Below are 26,481 nucleotides of genomic sequence, written 5' to 3' on the forward strand. Positions count from 1 at the left end.
GTACATGGAACAAATCCTACATGGCTTCATTTTTGCATGCTGGCCGCTCCAATATCTGATGACCCACAGCACACCCACAGCAGTGAGCACTCACATGATTGAAATAGGAAAAAGAGTAGAGCGTGTAATCACACCCTTCATGGAGGAATATACATGTGTCGACCATTACGGAAAGCTGGTCCTTGTGATTCCAAAATATATTTTTGGGAACACCCATGAAGTTTAAACATTTTAAACTCATCCTCAAATTCCCTTCACCTTGTCATCACACCCACCAACCTTGCAGTTTAGGCTGCGCAGCCACTGCTCTTACCGTTAATTGGTTTAAAACAATGTGGGCACTCGCTGTCCATTTCCACCTTGCACAATTTGTTGTTTGGATGTTCACATATTTTTATTCTTATATCTCTTTGTCAAATTTCACCCAGGAAAACTATCATTACAATAGGCACTCCCACTGATAGCGCATTTCAGGGGTCTGCAACCTCCGGCTCCTCAATTCTGGACTACAGCTCCCATGATCCCTCATCATTGACTGTGCTGGCTAGGGCTGGTGGGATTTATAGTCGAAATCATCTGGAGTGCCAAACGTTGCAGACCTCTGGTCTATGTAGAGAGGGCTGGGTTGTGTAGTTATGGAGTTTGAACTCTACCACAGGGTGTTCGAGGAGCCCTCGCCACCGGTGTGATAGGTTATCCCTGCTGGGCTTTACTTCACTTTCCAATGGTATCAATGCTTTCAGTCCAGCACCGTTTACAATCATTAAGGCCATTGGTCAATAACTGCCTTAGAGGCTCTATGCTATTTGCTGACGTTACAGTTGTAGACATTATTTTCTAGCAAAAGAACTCCACTTGCTCTTATGCTATAGTAGCTACATTTCTTCATGGAGAGCTTCTTGCTCGAAGTTACGAATACAAACATTTCAAAATGGCTGCCATGTTTACACACTGAAAGTATTTCTTTAGTTACAATTATGAGCACACCACTGTTGGAATAATGTGTGCATGCTCACCGCTATGAGCCTGCAGGTGTCCATCTAGTGTTGGCGAAGACTTAGTGTCAAAAAGCACTTTTTATTTTACCGCTGAGAAACAAAACATAACATATTATCTCTTACATAAAGGGTGGCAGTGACATTGGCAGATTGATTTCTCTCTTTTGTATACGGATGCCTGAAACTGGGCACTCCTGCATTCTTATAGCAGCACCTGATCTGTTGACACGATATGATATTTGCCAATATCCAGCATTGTCCTACGGTAGGTGATGAACCTAGTCGAAGAAAGTAGGATATGGAAGCATATGTACTCTTATTGGGTCTCCATAGATAGTTTTCCCGTTCTCTTGTCTGTTTTTATGATGGGGGATAGTGGCTGTTTTTGCATGAACTTTGTACAGTCGATTTTTAGTCCTAACACATAGCACTACCATGCCTGCCTAAACGCCTTGTTGCATGTGACTTCTTGTAATGCATGAACAACCCTTGCAGGATTCTTGACTTGAAGGTCAGGTGGGCTTGTTTTGAACCACTGTTGCATCGTGTCATGTTTCATGTCCCATGCTTTCATACATACAGTCTGTACATCATGTGGAATACCAGTCCTGTCTTTAAGTTTCACATGAAGCCCGATGTTGCAAGCATGCAAGGTAAGCTAGGAGAGAATTAATGCATTGTTAGAACTAGGCATTTGAAGCACGCTTTCTTATGCTATAGAATGGCCCAGTTTCTCTCTAGCCAGTCTTGAGCAGCTCTTGCATTCAAAGTATTTACTTCACCCAGATGTAGTTGTGTGGTATCCAACAAAATGGACGCTGCGCCTCCATTTTGACATCTTCTGCTGCCTTACGTTTCAGGTATAGCCATCAGTCTTCCCCTATATCTATTTTTAGGGAAGACCGATCTTTAAGGAAATAGACGAAAACGTTATATCTAAAAACTGGTTATCTGAGATAAACCACTTAATCTTATAAAGGTGCATGATTTTGAAAAGCAACTATATTGATCTGAATGGATATTTATTTCAATGACTCTACAATAATAAAAGCAGAGCAGACAGGATTTTTTCGAACCCAGCTTCTAAGATATTGTAGCTGGTATGTTGGTCCGCTAAACCGTAGTGTAGGTTCTCATCAATGTTTGACCACCTACTTTCATACGTCTGTAGTGCAGGGAAGGGACCAACCAATCATGGGGCAGGACACAGCAGAATTATCCTGTATCAACCTCTTATCAGAAAGTATTTGGACATCCTCGTTCATATTCTGCAGGTGGGGATGAATCCCAGAAAACCTGTTGTGAGGGGGGGGTGCTCTAAAATCCCAAATAAGCAATTGCAGACTTACCGAATGATTGAATGCCCTTTTTTGGGTGGGGTTACGTTATTTGTCTTAATGTACATCTGCCGCTCCAACATCAGCCACTAATAGATATGTTCGTCCTACCCTTGAATGGTGCAATAACCAGAGGTTAATATCGTAGGATATTGGCAGACTTCCAGCACCAGCACTTCCTGCCTATTTTTCTTTTCATTTGTGTTATTAATCAGCACCTTTATGCTCCCCTGAGCCTTTATAATTATTTGAGCTTATTGATTACTAAACACCTTCATACCAGCATGTACCAGGTGGCAGCTAAAATTCCTTTAGCAGTTTAGCAAACCTCTGTTTGTAATTTGTCATTTTTTAAAACCTATAATTTTTAGGCTGCACAAGGAATCCCAACTACTGCTTCTCCCTATTGCAGTCTCGTACAATGCAAACGTGTGGAGGGTACACATAAAGACAAAGCTTTAGCTCTGTTTTAGACATTTTTCGGAAAGCACAGTTTCATGGTTGGTTCTTTTTTCTGTGCTTAAGTAGCCACCAGAAACCCCTGTCTCCTCTTACATGGATAACAAAGTTATGGCTAAGAGATCATGACTCCCTAAGGAGATAAGACATCACCATTCGCACACAGGGAAGTGTGCTTTGCCAATCAGGTGACTGGAAGAGCGGAGGAGAATACAGTGTCTATCACCTGCTCTTTCCAGCTACCTGAGGCCCTCCTCTGAGTGGCAGCATCTTGATTGTGGGGAGGCAACAGGGAGCCTCTCCTGTTGCTTCCCCACGTCCCCAGCTTCTCCCCCTCCCCCAATGACAGTAGCATCCTTTCTACACCCCCTTTACGCCCAATGTACCTGCTGGACCAAAGTGTTCTACTCCAGGCCAGGGCTCCTACCGCATATGGCTACTGCCATGGAAATGTAAAAGGGGCTAAGTCCCTTTTCCATTGGTGGCGGCCATACTTTCTTTTGCCTTTGCTCAGGCTGGGGGGTTGTTATCAGCCATGTGCGGCCCCCGCCTAGGGCATGATTCCTACAGTGTTGTTTTACAGGACTGCAGTACTGTTAAAGGGACTGTACTGCTACGACTGTACTGGTACTTCTATGAAGACCTGTAAAAATGCATTTGTGCAGTATCTGTACTTATCACAGAAGTACAATTGTTTAAATGGACCTTACAAGCAGGGACTTTACAAGAAGGCATCACTATTAAAAGGGACAGAACAATTATACATATTTGCCCTTTAGCTGGGTATTCCATCATACTGCTGTATATCTGTATTACAATAAATACAAAATGATAATAATAACAACAATAATAAAAAAACAAGAGCTGTGATTGGATTGGCCAGATTGAAACTAAACCTTCTTCAGGGCATGATTAGAAATAGCTGCAGAAGTAAATGCTTTTCAAACATTATGTGGAGTGGCAATTACACTTGTCTTGCTTGATGGGGCTCTTCAATTACTGGGTGAGAAAAAACAAATTATGTATGACAAGCAAAGACAAAACTTAAAAGACACAATTGTTCGGAATGTTATTATGCCTAAATTGTAATATACCATATTTCCATTGCATAGTGCAAATATGGCTCCCAGTGCTGTGGCATTACAATGCAGGTGAGCAGTGATGCTCCTCCACATGACCTTTGATCTTTTGTTAAAATAAGAATGCAAAAAGTTGTGCCTTGGTTTTCAAAAGTTCACAGCTAACGAGCATCGGTTTCAGGTCACCCTGGCAAACAATGGCAAAGCCGCTGACTACAACGCCATAGAGGAAGAACCGCTGGACGTTACAGTGGAAACGAAAAACTTGTAGAAGCCCCAACCTTCAGCCAACCACCCCTGCAAAGTGAATGCTAATGTATCGACTAAACACAAGCTTGTTGTGTCCAGAATACAAATACCTGTATCTTAGTTTGGCGAGCTGGAGAATGGAGAGATGGCGGAGAATAATTTTAGTTTACTGTACGTACCTTTTGCCAAGTAGCATGATGTTATGTCATGACGAGTCACTGACAACCATAATGGTATTTTATCTTGTATTAATGTAGTCCTGGATGCAGGCAAACAAATTTAGTGCCGTAGCCGGTTCCCGCTTAAGAGGGACTGCGCTTCTTGTCACAGAGAGAACGGGATTGAGTTTTTCACTCTGCTGTTGGCAATCAAAACCCGAACCATGAGAATTTCAATGTTCCTCCCCCTGTTTTTTGCTTCACTTAAGCATTTTATTTTTTGAGATTGCACAACTGCAAAGCTATAAAAAAAAAGAAAATGTAAGAAATGACACATAGGTGGAGAAATATTGAGCCCTGTTGTTATCTTGACCTTTGTGCTCCTTACACCATAATGCCTCTGAGCTGCCACACTTGGAAGTACAAATACTAAAGTGGTGACTGTTTTCGACAATTGTGCAAAGCTGTGAAACTCATGCAAGGGGAGTTGGGAAAGCAATTGAAATGTTACTCTTCAAATTTGCAGACAGAAAATATTTCAAAATGGGAAGTTTTTTATCACAATAATAACATCTAACAAAAGGGACTTCAGTAGAGTGGTCTGGAACGCCACCCCCTTTCATGGATATTGTGTCAGCAGAGGCTACAAGAGAAAGACCTGCCCAAACAGTTCTCTGTGTGTGGACGCAGATAGTTGGACATCTCCAGGACAAAGAGAATGTAGACTGTGCATCCTTCTTCGCATACAAAGGAAATTTCATTATGGCCGCCTTGCTCTTTTTCAGACACTCAGGGTTATAGAATACTTATAGTATAGCACATGTTCATGACAGTGTTCACATTTCTCATACGTTAACCAGAGGCGTGTTGCACAATTTAGTCTGATAAGCTATGGCTGTCACTTGCAGCTTTGATATTTATTAAAAAAAAGTATTGTTTTCAAGGTGTTACTTTTGATGGAATGACTGTCAACTGTACAGTAGCTTTTGAGCCTGCTGAACTCTAGTTGTGTGGTTCATGTCGCACATGTTGCAGTACGCTTCAAAGTAGGGCTTTCAGCTCTACATCTTTTTTCCTACTATGTCTACTGTATTTGGGGTGGATTTAATTTCCTGTTATAAAACACTGACACTAACCAAAATGTTAAGAAGCATCTTCCTATAAGGGCATCCATAACGTATCAGTAATCAGTCTTTGAGTGTGATGTCTTAATACAATATCTGTGTAACTGCTCTTTGATATTGGGCATCCAAGACAAATCTGTTTAACTTTCAGTTTGTATTTGAATACTATTTGGCTTTTACTTTATGAAACCCAATTGGGTTGCTCCAATATCCTTGCATGCCCCCAATAACGTCAAAGAAGATTCCACATAATGTCGCACAGTTATGACATCGTAATTTGTGTGCATGTTCTGGCTACAATGCAAACAAACAAGAATTAATTCATTCTTGAGGCAGTGTATTCTGGTTAGTGGAATTTGGATTTCTCTGCGGCTGTTTGTATCAATATTTGAAATCTTAAGATATAATCCTGCAACCAAGTAGAAAGAGGAGACTTGTGCATGCGCTGATAACATGAGATTTCTCTTTTAATGATAGAAATGACCACACCTCGATTTGAAGTCCTGCAGTACATTTTAAGTGAAATCCTTGTTAATCAGACAGGAGAGCTTTCTTGTCATGAAATTATTATTTATATCGCAGCATGAATGTATACATCGACTCTCAAAATAGCACATATGGTGGGTAATGGTTTCTGGTTCCTAGAATAGAGTCATAGAACTAAGTTCTTTATCGTTTGCCATCATCAGCAATGTAAGACTTAGGGCCTCATTCCGAGTTGGGCGCAAAGGGATTACCGGCACCGGTAAGGACACCGGTGCCGGTAAACCCTTTGCGCCCTATTCCGAGGTCCCTTAGCGGGTCTCTCCTTTAACGCCTGATCTGACCAGGCGTTGTGGACGGGACCCGTTAAGGGACTTCAGAGCTAATCGCAGTACCTCAAATTGCGGTACCATTATTAGCAACTTCCCCATTCCCATTGAGCCCTATGGGGAATGAAATGGGAATGAGGAATCTTTTTTTCAATGGGGATTTACCGGTAAGTCCCCATTGAACCAACCCGGAGGCAGTACCGGTATGGGAGGCAGCAATGGAGCTAATTGCTCCATGGCTACCACCATACTCGGAATGAGGCCCTTAATTTCTATAGAATAGGAAAAAAGAAACAAATCAAATATTCCCTGTCCTGAAAAATACTTCCAAGGTAGCTACATTTTCTCTTCTCAAAATGTCAGATAGAACATTTTTTGAAATGAGAATATCACATGTTGTAATATGTTTGAGTTACACCCTGTGACTTTTTTCTAGAAGGAGTCTTAATAAATGGGTCTGTTTTTCTTTTATTTTTTAAATCATGGAGTTTGGGCCATTTATTAAATTGGTCCTTTGATCCTTATGGACAAACGAGAACACACAAATCAAAAATCCCTCCAACACTTTCTTAAAATTTTGACAGCAGCTTAAATAGTTGTTCTGAGATCAGAGATTGACGTGGCAAACACATTAACCATTTTATCACTGAATGGTAGATGGTACTACTATTATTTATCCAGGATAGTTCTTATAACATTTACACTTTTGTGAGAAATGTATATCTGATTTGAGCATGTTAGTTCCTAAATGATGTGATCAACATTTTATGTCCAGTAAGTGATTGGGTCTAAATGAAAAATACATTAAAACTAATATCAAGTCCCGGAAACTACAGCAACAGCATGGGCCAGAGCTACTGGTGCATAGGAACATGGCATCCTCCATACATTAGCTGGGGTCAAGCGAAAATGAACTTTAACCATTACAGAAATAAGATGCAAACGTACCTCCGTTCTATAGCATCTTCAACTGCTTCGAGATGAAGATATAATAACATTGAAACTTACGGCCATGTCACACAAAGTAATCCGGGTGAGTTTCCCTTCTTATATGAGCTACCCACTCTTCTTGTATTCTACCAACAGTGCTCCCCCACAATCTGCAGGTTCTAGGTAGTTAAGGCAGAGGGGGCATCAAGGCACTCCCACATCCAAGACAACCACCCTGTGAGCTGATGTGCAATTTAACTCAGGAATAGCAAATGCTTCAGATCCTGGATATTATTCCATTAGAAGAAGGTCCTTTTAACAATTCTTAAAGGCCAATCTATGGAAATTTCTCAAATGAGACATTGGGCCTCATTACAACTCAGGCGTTAAGGGTTAACGCCGTCGTTAACCCTTAACGCCTGATTCCGATTTTAACAGCTGCTTTTAGCAGCCGTTAAAATCCATGGCGCTAACCCGCCATGATGCTAATTACGCCACCCTAATTTACGGTGGCGTAATTAGCGCCTTCCCCACTCCCATTATGCCCTATGGGGCAAAAATGGGAATGGGGAAGGGAAAATGGGAAATGGGGATTTCCCGCCCCACTCACCTTGGAATGGGGCGGTAAATCCGCCATCCACCATGGTGTAAACATAGTTTACACCATGGTGGTAAAGTTGGCGTAATTACCGCCTGTGTCGTAATGACCCCCATTGTTTCTTGTATCAATCAACCTTCCGGTCTGAACTAAAGACCCAACCATTTTGGATTTGGTTCAAATACAAAATGATAAATCCGCCTAACTGTACCCAAGAGTGCATCACCTCACAGAGATCCTCTCTTCCAAACTAGATTTCAAAGAAAATGTTGATTGATGAACCTTCTGGTCAGTGGGAAATGGTGCTTTTAAAGGGGCTCCAATTGATAGCATAAAGAAAGACTTGGCTTAGGTGCTGACTTGACTTACCGGCTGTATTTTATATAGATACTTGCTGGATACCATAATAATCCTGGCATTGGTAAATTATGAATTATATTTGTTCAACTGTATGGGTTTGAACACTATATTTTATTTCAGTAGCATAATGAGGAGCATCACAATGTCCATCTCATACTTCATTCATGGAATTAAGAAGTGAACACTTTTACAAGGGATGTCCCTAGGGACAAAGAATGTGTTCCTTTGTTCTGTTAACATTAATTTTTTGGCTAGCACCTGTCCACTTGTTATAGAGGATGTCTACACAAAAGCACATACGCGTTCTCATTTTTTAAAGAAAAGCAGGAAGTGCCAACAGATATTTTGCTGATTCTTAGGGAAGGTTCAAGAGATTGGTATGAAAAATGGATTATTGGAGAAAAGGAATCACGGGGTGATAAATGCCAACTCTAGTCTGGTTCACAGAATGCATTGGGCAATTACAGCCACCTTTATCACTTCCTCTCTAGTATCTCACCAACATGTATCTCATGGCATTTATATGGATGGTGACATCCTGTAAATATATGTTGAATAGACTACCTCTCCTTCGGCCTCTGACATAGTCTTCTCTTTGACTAAATGACAATAAGGCGCTCGCTTTAGAAACACCTAGACTCATTGTCTGTGTGACAATGGAGGCATTTGACTGCCTTGCAACGTAACAGGCTTGTTGGGTCAGTTGCCAAATCAGATGATTTTGGGTCTGGCAGAACCAGAATGTTGTCTGAGGGCCAAGGCTCCTGAGGTGTCATTGCTTGCCTAGAGCAAGAACATGATGCCGATTCATACAGGGTTGCATAGATTGGTAGAACTTATTTGCCTGCTCTTTGCTACCTAGAAGGAATATGTCATCAAGATGGAAAAAGGGAATGCGGACATCTATCAATTTAGGTTTATCATTTAAACTGAGGATGCTCCCCAGAAGACTTGTTTTTCAAAACAGTTTACAAAAGGATCATTATTAGAAAATGCATGGGCAGGACACTGACACTTGATAACTAGAGATTCAGCTGTATGGCACAACGAGACAGCTTACTTAAAAATAGCCATTGCTCATTTATTCTAGGAAATGATGCCTGCTGAGGCTGTACAAGTTATGGAAATAAGTTCATTCAGAACATGTTTTATCTCCCCTGTTTATTCATATTTCCTCGCAAAGAAAGTGGAGTGAGTCATCAACAACTCTGAGTGGTGAAGAAAGAACCCTGGAACATAAAGCCTCAAAACAGTTACTGCTCCATTGTTGTGGTCCGATGAGATCACCAGTTTCTTTGCGTCATTTGAGCTGCAGGTTCTGTGTCTCTTTCTTTTCGACTCTGTAGTCTTGTTGTGGCAATCTTACATTTGCTGATACCTCAGACTTTGAATTTCCCTGCCTACCTTTGCACTTTCAAATTTAGTACCAAAAGGCCAATTTTCTTTGCAAGTGCCCGTTCTGTTCCAAACTGGAGAGCATTCTTCGGCCACCAGTTTTGCTCCCTGCTTTCCCCTCTTTTCGCCATGCTTGCCAGAGCAATGAACAGTTTCAACCTCACCATGCCAGAAGGTAAGACAAATCCTGGCATTCACTTTCAAACAAAGAAATGAGTACGTCTTTAAGCCTGATGAACCGTATCCACTGATATTATCAATAGAGACAAAAGATTCATGTTAATAAGATGTGAGTCTCTCGATCTGCATATATTCTAATGAACGGAGTTTAACGTTTCGGGTCTATCAATTTTTCACTTTGTTCGTCAACTCTATGGGTGCATTGATCTTAAAAAGGCCCTTGATCCGCTTGTACACGTGCATCAAAAACAGCACAGCAGAAATGGGATTTCGCACTCCCTCTTAGTTCTAGTCCATGAAGTAATAGCTGAACATTTGCCCACATCATCCTCCATGCAATCAGGTTCCTCTAGTGGATCTTTACAATTTCTCAATGAAGACAGCACGATTTCAGACAAAACCCGAAACTTAATATCTATTGTCCATATTTCTTTTAGTAAGACTATACCAGGTGTTGTTGATGCAGCTTCACGCAGGGATGTTGGAGACAGTCCACAGAATTCAAAGCATACAAGTCATTGGCACATCATGTTCGATAAAACAATGCCCACCATTGTGAGCCGTTGACAAAATAAGCGAGATTGTGTAACAGGTCTGAGACCGCATGTTCGAAGCAGAGGGAAGAGAACCTGTGTGGTTTCAATATAGCCACACAGTCTGCTGTGCATGTTATACCTGTATTCACTGTACAACCAGATTCTTTAACAAGCAATGCTTGTTCTCACAATCACACTTCGTATAATGATGCATCACCATCTCTCAATGCAGTAGCAAAGTGGTGTTGCTTCTGAACCTTACGGTACAGTGATCATTCTGAATCTCTCGGAAAGATTGCATTTTGGATTAATTGCTAGGGTTTAAACCCGTGACTTGGATGTTTGGTAAATATTTGTTGAGATTTAAGGTCGCTGGTCCTCATTACAATGGATATACAAGTGCCATAAATGGAGATGTTTTTCAGAACTGATAATGGCATTTTCAATTTCAATTGCGGCCACATTTGTAAACGTTATTCCTCAGTAATCGACATTGTTGTACATTGTACATTCTGCACAACCTCACTGCACTTTGGAAGCATGGGTACGTGACAGTCAGTCTTGTTACCGAACTGCTAAATCACACCCATCAGCAGAATTTCTCATGCTGACATAGATGGATGTGTTGGGCTTTCTCGAGGGACATGGGTGCATTTTCGGGTATTGCTCAAGGTAGAATTGTTTTGATCATATCAAGTGTAATTGCACTCTAATTTGCAAAAGATTAAGAGGTAGGAGCTGGAGTATGCTGCTCACAATGCAATATTGAGTGAAACTCAAAGTCTAGCGTGTCCGTTGATTTGCACTTGTATAGCGTAGTCTTCTAAATACGTCCATACGTACAGCATGAAATGGTTAGTCCATTCTATCAGCTTAAGTGAGTTTATCATGGCTTCCATGGGCTGTATTACAGAAACTTTGAACTGGTTTAAGTGAAACGTTGCTTAGTGTGAGCACGAGAGGATAAATGGACCTAGAGCAAGACACATTTGCTTCAATGCATTTTTGCATTTGGGAAAAGTTTGCCCTAGTGATAATACCATATTAGGACAAACTTTGCTTGGAGGCAAAAACGCATTGAAAGAAGAAGAGCCGCATTAATCCCTGAGATTCACGTGCTACAATGCGCCAGGAGCACTACTGAGACTGGCCAAAACACAAACATTGCAAGTTTCTTTATCGTGCTATGATAATTTGGGGTCTGTCAACAGTTCTACCGAATCTGAATTAACATTGTCCTCATGGGCCGTTTTTTAAATGAAAAACTGTGCACTGTTTTCTTTACCCCATCACATTCGGGCAAAATCTCCTCCTGAATTCATACTTCTAGTGTTCTGATGAATTAATAGGTGGGATGTACCAGGCCAGTGCAAGGGCAGATAATCAAATGACATGGCACTGCCGCCCAGCATATGGATGACACCATCTTTAAAATAGTACATTGATATTGTGAATTTTGCAGAACTAATGATGACAGAACAGAAACTGAACATTCTTTAGGATGAGAACACATTGAAGGCAACTGGTGAATAATGGGTGGGACAAGCAACTGACCCTAGCTGCTTGGGAAGTTCAGGAAATAGGATTAAACATTACATGCTGAACAGAGTCGTTTTCTTTCACATTGAGCAGAATTCATCCTACAATGGTTTTAAGAAAATCTCTCAAATGTTTCTCTTTTGTTGAGGATTACTGGTTCTTTGTGTCTCGTGGTTTTGGAATTGAAAGTTGCTGCCTTAGGACCTACTTATTCGCAGAGTGAGCCCACATAAATTGAGTTACAAATCAATGCCTGAAGGGAAGTTTTAAAAATGACAGCTGCACATTTTGGGAGAAAAGTGAGGTATATGGCAAAATATTAAGTAATGTATTGAGAATAGATTTAGAAAACTACCAATCTTGTATTTGAAGGAGACCAAAAATGGGCTTCAAGCAAAAAGTAAGATGTCAATTGATTAGGTTATTAATAACCCCGAAAACATTCTATTTCTGCATGGATCCTGGTGATTATGGCTATGACTTCCTCAACGAACATGAGAAATGTATAATGCGGCACATTATAAAACCCAGTAGATAAATAAATAAATAACTTGAAGGAGGTGTTAATTTAATCTACAGTGAAAAATTGGCTAAGACTTCCAACAGACTCATGCCATGTTCTGATGTCAGTATCTAGAAAAGAAACATTTGAACGTTCATGTTGATATTTTTTCTACCTTGACCAGACAGAAAGAAACTCATCTTTTAAGTCTATCAAATATATCCTAGTTGCTAGGCCATTCCTTTTTATTTGCTCTAAAAGATTTTTATATTAAGAAATCCTAATCCTTATAACCTCCTATGCCCTGTATTCGATAGTGATTTTGTATTGTGCTTTTCCATTCGTTTTTTATACTGTTTCAAGGTGAACTTTGAATGTGTGTGTTTACAACTGTTTTCTTTTGTACAGTAGAAACGCTGAGTCTCCCCTTCGTCGTCTACATAGTACTGTAACTTGTTTGACCTTGACTAGTTGACATTTGCTTATGATTATATGCAGTAGAATAGACAGCCTCTGTAGCGTTTCACTGCCCAGTTCTGTTGTCTAATACACAAATGTACTGTATACATATCAGGTTAATAAAATAATGTGAACTGTTCCTATTAGAATGCATGATACAAAATGCTGCATAGGTGTATCTACTTATGCAATATAGTTTACGTAATTGATAGTAGAGTTTTGATGCAGTTTGTATGCATTTGCACCTGTTTTCCAGAAATCCATAACAACTACAGTGTAGCTTGAACTGAACTGCTCAGTATCTGTAATTTACAGACCAACATTATTTTACCCTATTTTCTATGGCACAATGTTGGGGCGAGGGAACGCATTTTGCAACTGATCCTTGATGGACTGGTTGATAAACTTGCTACATAACAGTAGACATAGACTAGTCCAGGTAGTTTCTGTTTGACCAACCCACCGGACGTAATCTCAGTTGAGCATTAAAGGAGTGCACAAGTACACTCGCATGTGCTTTTTTTGGTAAGTGTGGTGTAGTTTTACAAATGTCCCTAAATGCTGGAGTCTGCTGTAAGTCCATACATGAAGCTTGTGATCTGTTAACTGGCTTGTTTACTCTTCTGTCCCTGGAGGGTCTTACATTGTTTTTTTAATGATGTTGTTGACATTGGAGCCTGGTTCTCCCATGACAATATGTGTACTATTGCCTTCAAAAAACTGGACCAAGTTAAACAAAAAAAGTATGGGACCATTAGGTACTTTCATTGAAAAATGCCTTCCTGCCTTTTGTCACAGCTTGTAAGAAACCAAGTGGTATATTTTTGACCAGATAAAGTGTTTTTTTTAATTGCTTAGTGGTTTACAGTCAGTTCCAATTTGGAAATGACCTGTTAGTGGGGCCTCCTGCAAATGAGGATGGAGAATTCAAGTAGTTGTGTGTGTATGTGTGTGTGTCTCCCCCCCCCCACACACAAACAAACACACACACACAAACACACACACACAACACACTCATGGTCTCTGAGCAAGCAGCAGAGAGGGAATGGCAACTTGGAATGAAAATGTGGTTGCATCACTAAATTGACCCAAGACAACTGTGCAGAATAGTATCCTTGTGTGCAATTACTGAATTTACTTTTGGGGGGCTGGAGTGACAACATATACAGAGGTGTGCACTAGTGATTCATGTGCACAGTAAACATTCAAAAGTGTAGCTGAATGATTTATAGATCAGTCTGAACATTTACACATTGGTGCTTCTTCATTCCTATGCACATAAGTATGACCAAAAGGAGAAATTGTGATGAACGCAAAAGCCCCTAATAGGCCCACCTCATATAGTGAGCAACCTTCATAAAGCCCCAGTGCCACTTTACATACAGGGCCTTTAGATTTACTTTTTCTAAAATCAGAATGGACCAACAGGTCCACACATGAATTCATTGGCTAAAATGTCATGACCGGATAAAGGTATCGCTGATGACATTGGGCGAGTTACAAACAGTGTCAGCTGATCTTTTCTGAGACACCACCCCCCCTGCAACTTACTGGAGGAAAAAAGGCCCTTTGTCAGAAATCAAAGCACAATCTGCGTATCCAATCATGACAATGGTGCATTTTTCCCCAATGAGCATCGTCATCATATCCTCGGCATAAAACTATTGCAATAACTGGTGATGTTCTTAACTCAACTTTTAATAAGATCCCTCTCCGACAAATGTTGGGTGCTCTTGTTCATTTTCCATCCCTGCTACTTGCTCACCCAATAGGCATGGTCATCTTTTACATGGAACTGAACCTTCTAGTAGATTATTCTATGAGGTATTGGTAGGTTTAGACGCATGGAGTTCTTATCAATAAAATGTCGATACTTTGTGTACGCATGAAGAAAAAGTGCCTCTCTGCACTTGATATAGAGATGATGTAGTTATCAATGTGTAATTTCAGTGAAATGGTGTACATTAGCTGTCTTTTGATGTTCATTACAATACTGTAGTAGCTTTGACCGTCGTCATTAAAATAAAATTACAACATTTTGTTGATATCTGTGAATACCTTTACATTGGCGTTGTAGGATTTACCGTATGTTGACGTACTTATTGATTATGTTTGAACTTTTGCATTCCAGGAACACCTCAAATGTTGCCAACATATGCATAGGTCAATTTATATTTGCAAATCTCTAACCAGCACTGTTTACACCATGTAAATGTTTATTTTTTTTCCATCGAAAGTGATTCTCCCATTTCGGTGCTTGCTTTGAAGTAGAATATATTTAAGGAAATGGTGACAAAAGTCAAAGAATACATTTACCATTTAAGCGCTGCCTTGTTATAGTTATGGTGTAATGTTATGTTATGTCATGCCACTGAAATGTATATAGCACAACTGTAGCCATTTGCACGGTCTCTTGGTGCTTGGAATGGGGAAGGTCTATATTTGTAGCTGCCTTACAATCACTGTGCATTTCTCTTTCCTATGAGCCTCTGAAATGAACACCCACATGGCAAAAGGTCCATTCAAATTGCGTTTGTCTTCTCATGGGGTATTAGGTGGGATAGAACACATATAAAAGCATACTGAATTCAAGCACCTGACCAATTTTTACTACCATGCCCCAGGAAAAATATTTCAGCTAATTTACTTTGTTATATTTCTTTAAAACTGATTTAAATAGAACCATTCACTTGTCCTAATTTGGAAGAGCAATATTCTCAATGTATTTGTTACCTTTGCACAATTCTTGATGGCCTATAATGCGATGGGGCGGTAGGACAAATAAGCATCTTGAAATTAAAGCACAAAATTGAAGCACAAGTTCCCTAACACCACTACTTCACACCGCCCACTATCCCTTCATTAATTCTGAAAAGTAATACTGATGGAAAAAACAAAGCCTAATCGTTATGCGGTTTAATAATGCACCCTGCTGTGATGGAAGAACAGACATATCACTGTTCGGACCTAGTGGACTGAAGTAGGCCTTAAACGCAAGTGTATATCACAAATAAGTGTTGATCTAAGACAATCTATTTTTCAAATGCAAACATGTAGTAGCCAATTCTAGGCAACCTATGATTGGTCAGTTTCCCAAGGAGTGATCGGAGACTTTAAATAAAATGTGTTTGATCTTTTTTTGGCCTCTGCTAAAAGATATAGGACCTGCAGGAGATAACTTCACTGCTAGTATTTAAGCAAGTTTCCTTTTCCATCAATCACTCACTGCGTGGGTGTGGTGAACGATTTCTTTATTGTAGATAAGGCTATTGTATCAACGGGTAACTTCACTAAGGGATACAAGCCGGAACCAGATCCATGTAGATGCCACATATAATATGCATAAGGAAATGGTCATAAGGGAAAATGAGACTAGAGCTATGACAGGACATCATTAACGTCCAGTGACGATTATTGTAAATCCAAGTTATTTCCAACACGGTCCTCTATGAAATTCCCCATTCTTGATCAAGCAATTCCATTAGATCTTCTGATAGAAATGTCCTGGTCGTGTGGCAGCTGTGAGAGGAATCAATCTTGGGTTCTCCATGGTTGAATGTGTAGCCCATTTCTAATTGAGCCCTAGAAGTGTAAGGTTGCTACCGCCTCTGTAGGGTTCCATATTGATGCTCCTGAGTATTGTGAACACCTAGTTTCCAGAGACCACTCTGGAATCATAAGTCACGCTGTGCAAACATCCAAAGAGTCCACATCATAAACTGCATGATTAGTAAGCTTAATCGCTAGGAATCACTTGAACATAAATCTAGGTCAAAACTTTAGAAAACGATGGTCAGAAGGTTCAGCGAGGTGAATTTCCTGATGATGCAAAGTGGTCACCAAAACAAAATCATTTATAAAAGGACAGATTTGTCATGCACTAGTAATTGCATGATAAAACCAGTATGAAAAACGTACCCATTAAAAAATCCCCAAAATGTAGAAAAAAAACAAAGGTCTAGTCCATGTCCCCCGAGGGTGTTTGCCTACAGCATTTTGGTACCATACCAATGGAAATAGGCACTATACAAATGACAAATTACATTACATGACATCTGCGCACTATAAGACTGCAGTGGGAGCACAGAGCACATACACCTTGGCAATTGTCATAGTGAGTTCACTTATCTCTTCCATTAGTGATGGACACCTGGCAGCCATTCCCTTTGGCATATTATCATTTCTTTTTCAACAAAAAAGGGGTTAAAAGAGCAATTTCATGCCATTGCAATAGGGAGCATCAGATTCACCATTTTCTTAAATGTACATATTCAACTTGCAACGTGATCTTTCAGCAGAATATGTTCTTTTTAAACACTAATGAATTTACAAAAGCTAAAAAAAAATCAAGTCTAATTTTGTGATTGTTTCCTGTTGGCTGAAATAGAAAATGCCTTTTCTGTGACCTCTCTTTTCTAGCATAGTTAATAACGTTTTTGAGTTTTATTCTAGAGAGCTACACGGATGTTTTCTTAATATGTGAAATTATTTTCTGTAACTCCTGTAAAAAAACTGGAAATTCTTATATATGACTGGAATAATTGGTGAAAAATCATGTGAATATAATATTTCACTAAATGTTGTTAACTTTTATGTACATATCAATAAATGTTTGTTCATATTTTCCTGGATTGGCTTCTATTAATGATCAATTTTTCCTTAAGATTTGGGGATGGGAATTCAATAATTAACCTGGAGACATATTCTGTATAAGCTTTCAGAATCATGTGGAATGCAAACTCTTGGGGCACCCTTGAGACAAGAAGTCGTTGATCTCACAGCAGAAATTGAAATGGGTGGACTGGAGACCACATAGAATAATCAGTTGCAGGTGATAATGCCAGTATGTCTATATCAAATATAAAAATGGAGCCAACCTTATTCTCTTTGATCCCCAAAGGTGCAGGGGACAAGGGGCCAGACGGTGGGCAGAATTAACAGCAATTCATTGTAAAAAGAGATGGAATGTCACTGGATACGTTTTTACCAAAGGTATTATAGTGCCAGCAAAATTACATAAAACAAAAGGGATGTGTACAGTAGGCATTGGAAGTCATTGAAATTACTGTGTCAGCATTTTTACTGAAGAAATTGAAATTGACAGTCCACACACAATCGCCATTTTTAAAGTAGGCTTTGGCAACAACATAGAACATATGAAATCATCCAGAATGTGCTTCCTGTGGGCTCTGTTTGACTGACGATGAAGGTAAGAATTAATCCCAAGATCTCCACATTTGTTGGCACTTGAATTAGGACATTGTACTCAAATTTTGGGCAGAAGAATCTGATAGAAATCAAACCTTTAATGTCAAACATTGTCACAGTGACAACACAGGTGGAGTGCCTTTCACAGTGAACTAATCCATCCTACAAAATAATCATCTAACTACCAATCCCAGACAGATTGATCCTATTGTCAGGTGGTATCACTTTGAACGAAATTGTACTTTACCCTTTAAACACCCTCCTTCTCCCTACTGATAACTCTCAAAATACAGAATGATATCATCTGGTCGCCCACTCTACAGGGCCTATATTTTATAAATGACTGTCACCAAAATTGAGCTATTTCACCAATATCTTCATGGAGACAATGTCTGAATTCTGCTGAATGGTGAGTGCTTTCATAGCTGTTTATTCAATCTATTTGAGGAATGATGTATATTGCATTTCTCTGGCAAGTCAACAGGCAACTAGAGAGCCACAAACATAACAAAATGTGACGACACTTGCTCCTTTTTCACATTGTTTCTTTGGTGAGCTTTATGTGTTTTTGTGTACGCTAACGAGGAAGCAGAAACTGTAGATTGGGAACCAATATCCCCTCTTAACCCAGCCCTTTGACATTGTCCTCCTTTTTCTGGATTGTAGGTGGCTAATGGCAATGTCATTATTGACCTTGGAGCTAGTCAATAACACTAACAAGTGTTCCTTAACTTCCTTCTGTAACCTTGCTTGCAGATCAGGCCAATAACTTGATGGAGAGCAATACAAAGCATTAGTGACTGAAACCGAAGTCATTAGTGTTACATGATTGCCAAATGTGCTGAATAAGGTAGAGAAAATTCATGGGGAATGGGTTGGCGGATACTAACAGAAATGAAAAAGCACACCAATCGGGAGCTGGCTAAAATCACTGTTCAAGCTTAGCATTTCAAACGCATGTTTTATGGATGAAACACTTGCCTCCTTGCAAACTCATAGTCAGCTAACGCCGTCCCATACAGTTATTTTCCTTGCTGGGGCCCATGTATTGATTAGACTGTAATGTTGCGCAAGTGAAGTGGTGATGCCTTGAACATTTGCGCATGAGTGCAAGGAAAGGTTTGATGCTTTTATGGGAATGAGTGCACGTATGTACATTTTTGCATTGAACCTGAAACTCATACCAGAATATAAGTTACATTTTGGAAATGTGTTAGGTCAAGTTCTAAATTATGATTTCAAACCCCTGATTATAGGGGATGATGAATTCCTGGAGTATCTATGTACTTCATAACGTTAATGGTTATTTAGAGGGCCTTCAATTGCAAAGACACTGATGCTAAGAGGTTTGGGAGAAATTCCTGGATATGTATTAGCCCTGCAGTTCTAGCAATTAATTTTAGGGAGCAGTGGGAAACTGTTGGTTGTAATGTTTGTAGTAAGATAGGTTGGAGGGGGATTACTTGTTTTTTGTTGAAGAATGGTTTATTGATTTATGATCTGAGTAGAATTTAAATATTGTGATTTAACACAACTGTGTTTAAAAAATGGTGGTGTTAATTTCAGGAATGGTACAATAAGGAAGAGTTATATAGATCCGGCAATGCCATTTTGGAAATGTGTTAGGTCAAGTTCTAAATTATGATTTCAAACCCCTGATTATAGGGGATGATGAATTCCTGGAGTATCTATGTACTTCATAACGTTAATGGTTATTTAGAGGGCCTTCAATTGCAAAGACACTGATGCTAAGAGGTTTGGGAGAAATTCCTGGATATGTATTAGCCCTGCAGTTCTAGCAATTAATTTTAGGGAGCAGTGGGAAACTGTTGGTTGTAATGTTTGTAGTAAGATAGGTTGGAGGGGGATTACTTGTTTTTTGTTGAAGAATGGTTTATTGATTTATGATCTGAGTAGAATTTAAATATTGTGATTTAACACAACTGTGTTTAAAAAATGGTGGTGTTAATTTCAGGAATGGTACAATAAGGAAGAGTTATATAGATCCGGCAATGCCAATCTACCCCAAAAGTACTGAAACAAAGTTTGAAACTGTCTAAAGGGAGAACAATGCCAGAAGGCAATTCTGTGAATTAAAGACACTAATAATGCTATTATTGCAATAACATAAGCTACTTCGACTGACCAGAACATCAGATATGTATTGGCCTCCTTCTTTTTGGTAATTTTAAGTGAAGCAGTGTTTGCCGTACCCTCCATGAAATGTCAAGTATAAATGGCTGCGCATGCACATACAATATGCCTTGACAGAATATAAATTGATATTAGGAATTCTGATGGTGCATGTCAGATTTAGTCAAAACTGTAGCAAATTAGGATAACAAATGAAGATGCATCAGGTGAAATAATAGAAATATTAATTAACTACTCCCAAGACCAAACCTAAAAGTAGTCAAAATCAGGTGTATACCTCAGGGATGCACAACAGGCTATGTGCTAGATTACATGATCAGTTATATATGAAGCTTCCATTGCAAGTATCTGCAGATTGATGCTGGATTGCTTACAGATCAGAAGGCAAGCTACTTTGACAGAAAACTATGATGCGATTGGCAGGCCGCACAGCAAAATGTGGAGAGATCGAAATAACAGTTCTGATGTAGGTAATGTGCATTTAGGCCATGGGGATTCACCATATGAATTCCCCAACAGGACATGTTAATTCCAAATAAGAAGCAGACATGGCTACAAACTATGCTGAATTGCAGATTGTAGGTACGCAGGAAAGTAGTCAATGCCGACCTAGAGACTTCAAAATCCAATGAACAGATTCCAGTGTCTGAAGAAATAGTCTAGAGATCAGATGCACTCCATTAAACCAGAAGGAAGACCACATCCATAGGCCAACAAGCAAGCCAGGTCAGAAGAGAACGGACTTGACGTCAGTTTCCTGAAGTGTTCAAACTCAGGCTCTTGGATAGAGCAAGATGTAAAACATGCCATTCTGTTTTATGCCCGATTATCTCAAGCCCCAATCTTCCAGATCCACTCTAGTCAAACCAATTCAATTCTTTTAAAAAAAGGTTCATGTTTTGATTACTTTTATCTAACTTGGAAGACCACAGAGCAGAGTCAAGTGAGAATGTACGTGCAAAGCAGCCATAGTCATGCAGATGGTAGTCAACGGGAAAGTTGGTGGTGACTGACTCTAACAGTAGTGGTTGGATGCATAGTAAAAGCAAACGTTTCATTTTTACTTCCTCCTCACTTGTTTGGTCTTTAACAACTAAAAAAGCCACTCTCGAGCTCTGAACACCACACTCACAAACTCAAGGTACTGCCTCAATTATTTTGGACCTAACAACAAGCAGAGCCACTTCCATTCTCAAAGTACCACATTTTCTTTTTTTATTTTTTGTTTTGTTTTATTGTTTATGGTTAAAAACAATGTTTTCCGACTTTTACAACATAATACAAATTCCATGTAAGTTATACATAGTTACATAAATACAAACAATACACTATAACAAAGTGATGTCAATACATTTATCCCTATTCTAATACCAACAAGTCAATTCTTTCAGATGCCATCTGGATTCATATGCAGAGTATTCCAATGCCCCAGAACTGCAATTCCTATAGATTTAGAATGACCATTCATTCACTATGTCCATAGGGTTTCACAGTCAATAAAATTAGTTCTATAAATGAAACGGCTGAAGTATAAACCGCGCTTGCATCTGACAACTGAGCAATAAACTGTTATATGGTTCAAGGTATCAACGGTACTCGTATCTCCACAGAGCCTACAAAAAACGTTTTCTTTAGGCCATAGGTTTCTTCTAGTTAAAATGTTATGAGTTGGCCACAAGTTAAAATGAAATCTCATCAAATTAATACGGCACTACCTATTGGGAGATGAGATCAAATATGAAGGTATAAATCGCTAACCTCCAGTCTTTAGAATAATCGCTAACCTCTAGTCTTTAGAATACAGAAAGCTTCTAATGATCATCATATTCTGAGGCAAATCTTCCATGCTAAAACCCAAGTTTTGCAATATGTCAGCACAGAGTGTCACATCATTAGTAACAGTTTTTACTTTCTTATCTCGGACCAGCTGTTCGATTTGACAGTAAAGTGAGTTTTCGGGAGGGCTAATAAATTTACATAGCAAAGAGAAATATGTCTAATTAATCCTTGCGACTAGAGACTTCAGTCCGAACTCATATTTTATTACAGCTGTGGGTACACTGTTAGGAAGCCCTAACACTTTCCTCCAAATAGGATTTTCAAATAGGCCAATTTCTCCCGGACCCAAAGTTGCATTACCCCCACCCCAGACAGACCCTTTGGTACAACCTTGCCTTTGTAAAATCGAACCAAGGGTAGAATTGAAAATGTGCAATTTCTTATTGATTGCGCACATTTGGCCAGCTAAACATACCACTTTATAGTTTAAATATTCCAGCGTACATGCTTTGCCTGGCTTATTTAAAAGAGGAACCCCCCAAATTAAAATATCCACTACAGTTAATCTTCCATTATTTAAAACCCAGGAAAGATTCTATCTATCAGCCCCAGACATACATTCAACCTCGGCCTCTACACTCCAGACACAGCCAGAGGACAACTTTCCTCCTCTGTCACGTGTCTCTTTTTAGTTTTCTTCCGTCTTCGAGAGACTCACCTCTGTATTTACATCACATAAAACATGGCAGCCGTCACTGAATCCAGTTCGACCACCAATTCAACCTGTAGGACTCTCATCAGGTAAGGAGGCATTGCCTCAACTCAGTGCTCTCAACCCTGCCGCTTTCTTACGACTGATGCTCTGGCACTCCGCTCACACACGGGGCCTGCCACACATTGGTTCCCTACACAAGACAACCTTCCCCAGGGAAGCTCCTTTTCACGTCTTATTTACTTTTCAGTGGCAGACTGGTCCTGTGGTCACTCTCCTCAGCCCCAGGACGCGTACCACATATTGATCAGCCAACTTGTTTACGTGCCGACCTTCTGGCCCACCAGACCCTCGAATTTTGCACTCACCGCTTTTTTTTGTGCTGCCACACACGAATGCCCTTGGTGCTGCTGTGCTTTAATTTGACCCATGCACTGCTATCTTTGTGGACAGCACCTGTCTGATCTCTCAGACTTGCAGACCCTATGCCTTCAACCAAAGCTCTTGGCTTATATCCCGCTCACACATGCCAGCCTCCAGAAACCCACCTGCATTCCTTATGCTTTGCACTCTAGACGCACGTGGCTCACGGCATGAGTATATATTTTTTAGTCGTTCTTTTACTTTTTCTTTCGTTATTACTTCCGTGGCACCTCACCATACCTTACATGAGGCACATGCACCACTTGGCTGGATATTGCTCCGTGCACTACTGGCACTCTCTCGCTACTAATCTAGTCACACCACTCATCCCTGTAGGGCTTAACACTTCATCCCATGGTCCCCAGGTGGCATCAGGTCCTTTTACCTCACGTTGTCCCGCACAGGCTGCACATCCATTCAGGACTGTGGAATACCCACCAGAAGCAATACAGGGGCATCCCCCTACTCATGACGAGACGCAGTAACCAGTCTCACTACGCTTATCTTGGTAATCCCAGGTTACCAACCAGTAACCTATTCAGAACTTTGCCTTCCCCCCTCCCAGGGGGCAATCTTGCTGACACTACTAACCTATTTTGGTCCTTCTCCCTCTTCTCCTTACTCCCACTGTGTATGCCCTGTCTTACATGTTCCTCCTACCCTGCCATCCACGCATGCCACCGGCTCATACCACTTACCTCTGTTTGCCACATTTCTGTCCTTGTTTAATGTTTGTTTAACACTGCAATTGCTTACACACATGGGACATCACACACATTGGTGACACATGCAATACTGGTTGCAATCCTTACAATAATCAGTCTTAAAAATGTCCTCTGAAGGTCAAAACATGTCTCCGCAAAACTAATAAGCACTTGTAACTATGTACAAATCAAGATCTCGGAAGCCTAATTAGAGAAACTACGCAAAGCATTTTATAAGTGCCTAGCGTGAATGTGGATGGTCTCAAACCACTTTCCCAAAATTCTTCGAATGCCTAGCTGAGGTAAAGTGCATAATTTTTTTAATAGGATTAATTCTCAAAGAATTCTTCTCAGAATAAAGTGCAATTGCATTGGTTAAATATTGGAGTCCACCCTGGGTACAATCGAACAAGAGAAAATCATCTGTGTAAGCAATCCAAAAATAATTAAAAATAGATAACTTATTTGCATTATGCAATGCAATGCGGCAGGAAGCGCCTTCTCAATATCAGACATTTACAAGTTAGACCTGTATCAGTATACATTTTCTTTGTTAAAGCGACTTGCTAATCGAGACTACCTGTATTTTTGAATTTTCATGCAGAAGAATTTCCCCACTTTGCCAATTTATGCCACAGCAAGTTTCTATTTACTAAATCAAATGCATTTATAAGTCAATGGAAGCTACGTAAATATGAGAACAAAATCGCAACCAGAACCTACCGCAAACCAACAGAGGTGAACTCCACCCTGCATGCACAAAGTTGCCACAGAAAAAGTGTTATACGCAACATCCCTAAAGGAGAATACATTCGGGCAAGAAGAAACTGTAACACAGAAAAATTCTTCAAGGAAGAATGCGACCTACTGGACCGAAGATTCAGATGTCGGGGCTACTCCACTGAAAACCTGACGCAAGCAAGGGAACAAGCTTGCCATCTGGAAAGATCCACTCTACTTTCACCCAAACCAAGAAGACAAGATGCCAATCCTATGATTAGATGTGTAACAAGATATAACAAAGATAGTTATGCACTCCAAAAAATCTTGACCAAGCACTGGGGACTACTCCGCATGGATGAACACATCAAACCTCAATTGGAAACATACCCCAGCATGTCATACAGTAGAGCACCAACTCTGAGGAATTTGCTGAGCCCCTCCTTTCTATCAGACAAACATATTACGACACAGGACTGGCTCAGTAAACTAACACCAATTGGTTTCACGAGATGCGGGACATGCTCAATGTGTAAATATGCAACTCCAACTAAATGTGCAAAATTTAAAGGCTGCCCAATTTTCAATATCACGGAGCACATCAATTGTAAAAGAAAATTTGTGATATATGCAATAATCTGTGTATGTGAGAAAATACACATAGGTAGCACCATCAGAGAAACACGCTTCAGGATAAGGGAACATATGAATAGTATATATTCACAAGATCCAAAACTACCGCTGGCCAACCACTGGCAGAAGAATCACCAGATGGACAACAAAAGTGAGATAATGTTCATCAGACTCAAGACTGTCCGGCTGGGCCCCAGAGGAGGGGACAGAATCCAAAAGCTGAGGCAAGAGGAAGCAAGATTGATCTGTCATTTCAGATGTGTTAAAAATGGCTTAAACAAAGATCATGACCTGAATGTTTTCCTGTAACCTCCTCTTATTCCTCTTCTGGCACACCACTTGGCTCTCCCTGGGCTTCCACACCGCCCAGCAACCAACTGAGCCACACACATCCTACACAACTGTAACATCCTAGGACTCTCCGCCTGCCCTAAAGACAGGACCCACATTACGGGGAAGACTAGACCATTTTTCAATTTAGGGAACACAACCCCTTTTGCAAATTGGGCCGCTCTTTATCAATCCTACCGCGCTCTTGGGCCACTAAACCCACCAAGGCTCATTGAACTCTTCTACCAAACACGCTTTAATTTCCTGCCTCAATTCAGGCATTTCCAGGCATAGCCACTCTCCCCATTACACCAGCCAAAGGGGACATTTTCATCCTTTAGCTCGGCCTCATCCCATTAAACGATCCCCCCTTCATTTTGGCCCCCCACAGGGCCACTTGCCAACTTGGCATTCTTTACTCCAGGTTCAGGCCTAGCCCGTGAAACTCCTCTCACTGATCCACAATGCATGCGCGCTGACGCTCTCCGACGCGCATGCACTGGAATCAGCTCAGAGACACTACACAATCGCGCATGCGCTGTGCAGTCACAATACGTGACTCAGCGCTTGCGCGTCTTGATATTAATGGCGGCACGCTGCACAGCCTGTAGGAGCCATACAGAGCTACCCAGGACGCTCAACACAGAACCAAGGTAAGCCTCCCCATCCGCCCGTTACTACGGGGATGCCACCCCGCCTTGCACTAGCTATCTAGCTATCTAGCCTCTGGCTTCCTTCCATTGCCACAAACACCGGCATGGAAGACTCACACGGGCTCCTTCACAAACGCCCGTGGGGGAATGCTGCCCCGCCTCATATGCAAGCTGCACGAGCTATTAGCTCTCAGCCTCTGGCCTCCAACAATTACTTTACATAACCGGCATGGGAGACCCCTTGCCCAGCTATGCCCCAACCAGGATGGGACAAACAACCCAATCCCTTAAATTTCTCTTTGCATCCCTCTCCAGGGCCCAACAGGAGCCAAGACTGACCCAAGGACAGTCTTCAATTTATACCAGGGCCCCAATGATGGCATACAGCAGTTCACACATGGTAAGAGGATTAAACCTCCTTCTTCCGCCTACCAACTGCCTTCGTACCCA

General features: G+C 40.6%; 1 protein-coding gene across 1 annotated transcript in view; it reads left to right on the plus strand.

Annotated features, from left to right (window-relative positions):
- SLC1A2 (solute carrier family 1 member 2) overlaps window positions 1-17,341 on the plus strand; it is a 405,944-nt gene extending 388,603 nt beyond the window's left edge. Inside the window, exon 11 of the mRNA XM_069623362.1 lies at window positions 4,055-17,341. Coding sequence (XP_069479463.1) covers window positions 4,055-4,144 — 90 coding nt within the window. The 3' untranslated portion in view covers window positions 4,145-17,341. The remainder of the gene's footprint in view (window positions 1-4,054) is intronic.
- Window positions 17,342-26,481: the final 9,140 nt, after the last annotated feature.

Source organism: Ambystoma mexicanum, chromosome 11 (genome assembly GCF_040938575.1).
Source record: "Ambystoma mexicanum isolate Mex_15411 chromosome 11, UKY_AmexF1_1, whole genome shotgun sequence".
Lineage (NCBI taxonomy): Eukaryota > Metazoa > Chordata > Amphibia > Caudata > Ambystomatidae > Ambystoma > Ambystoma mexicanum.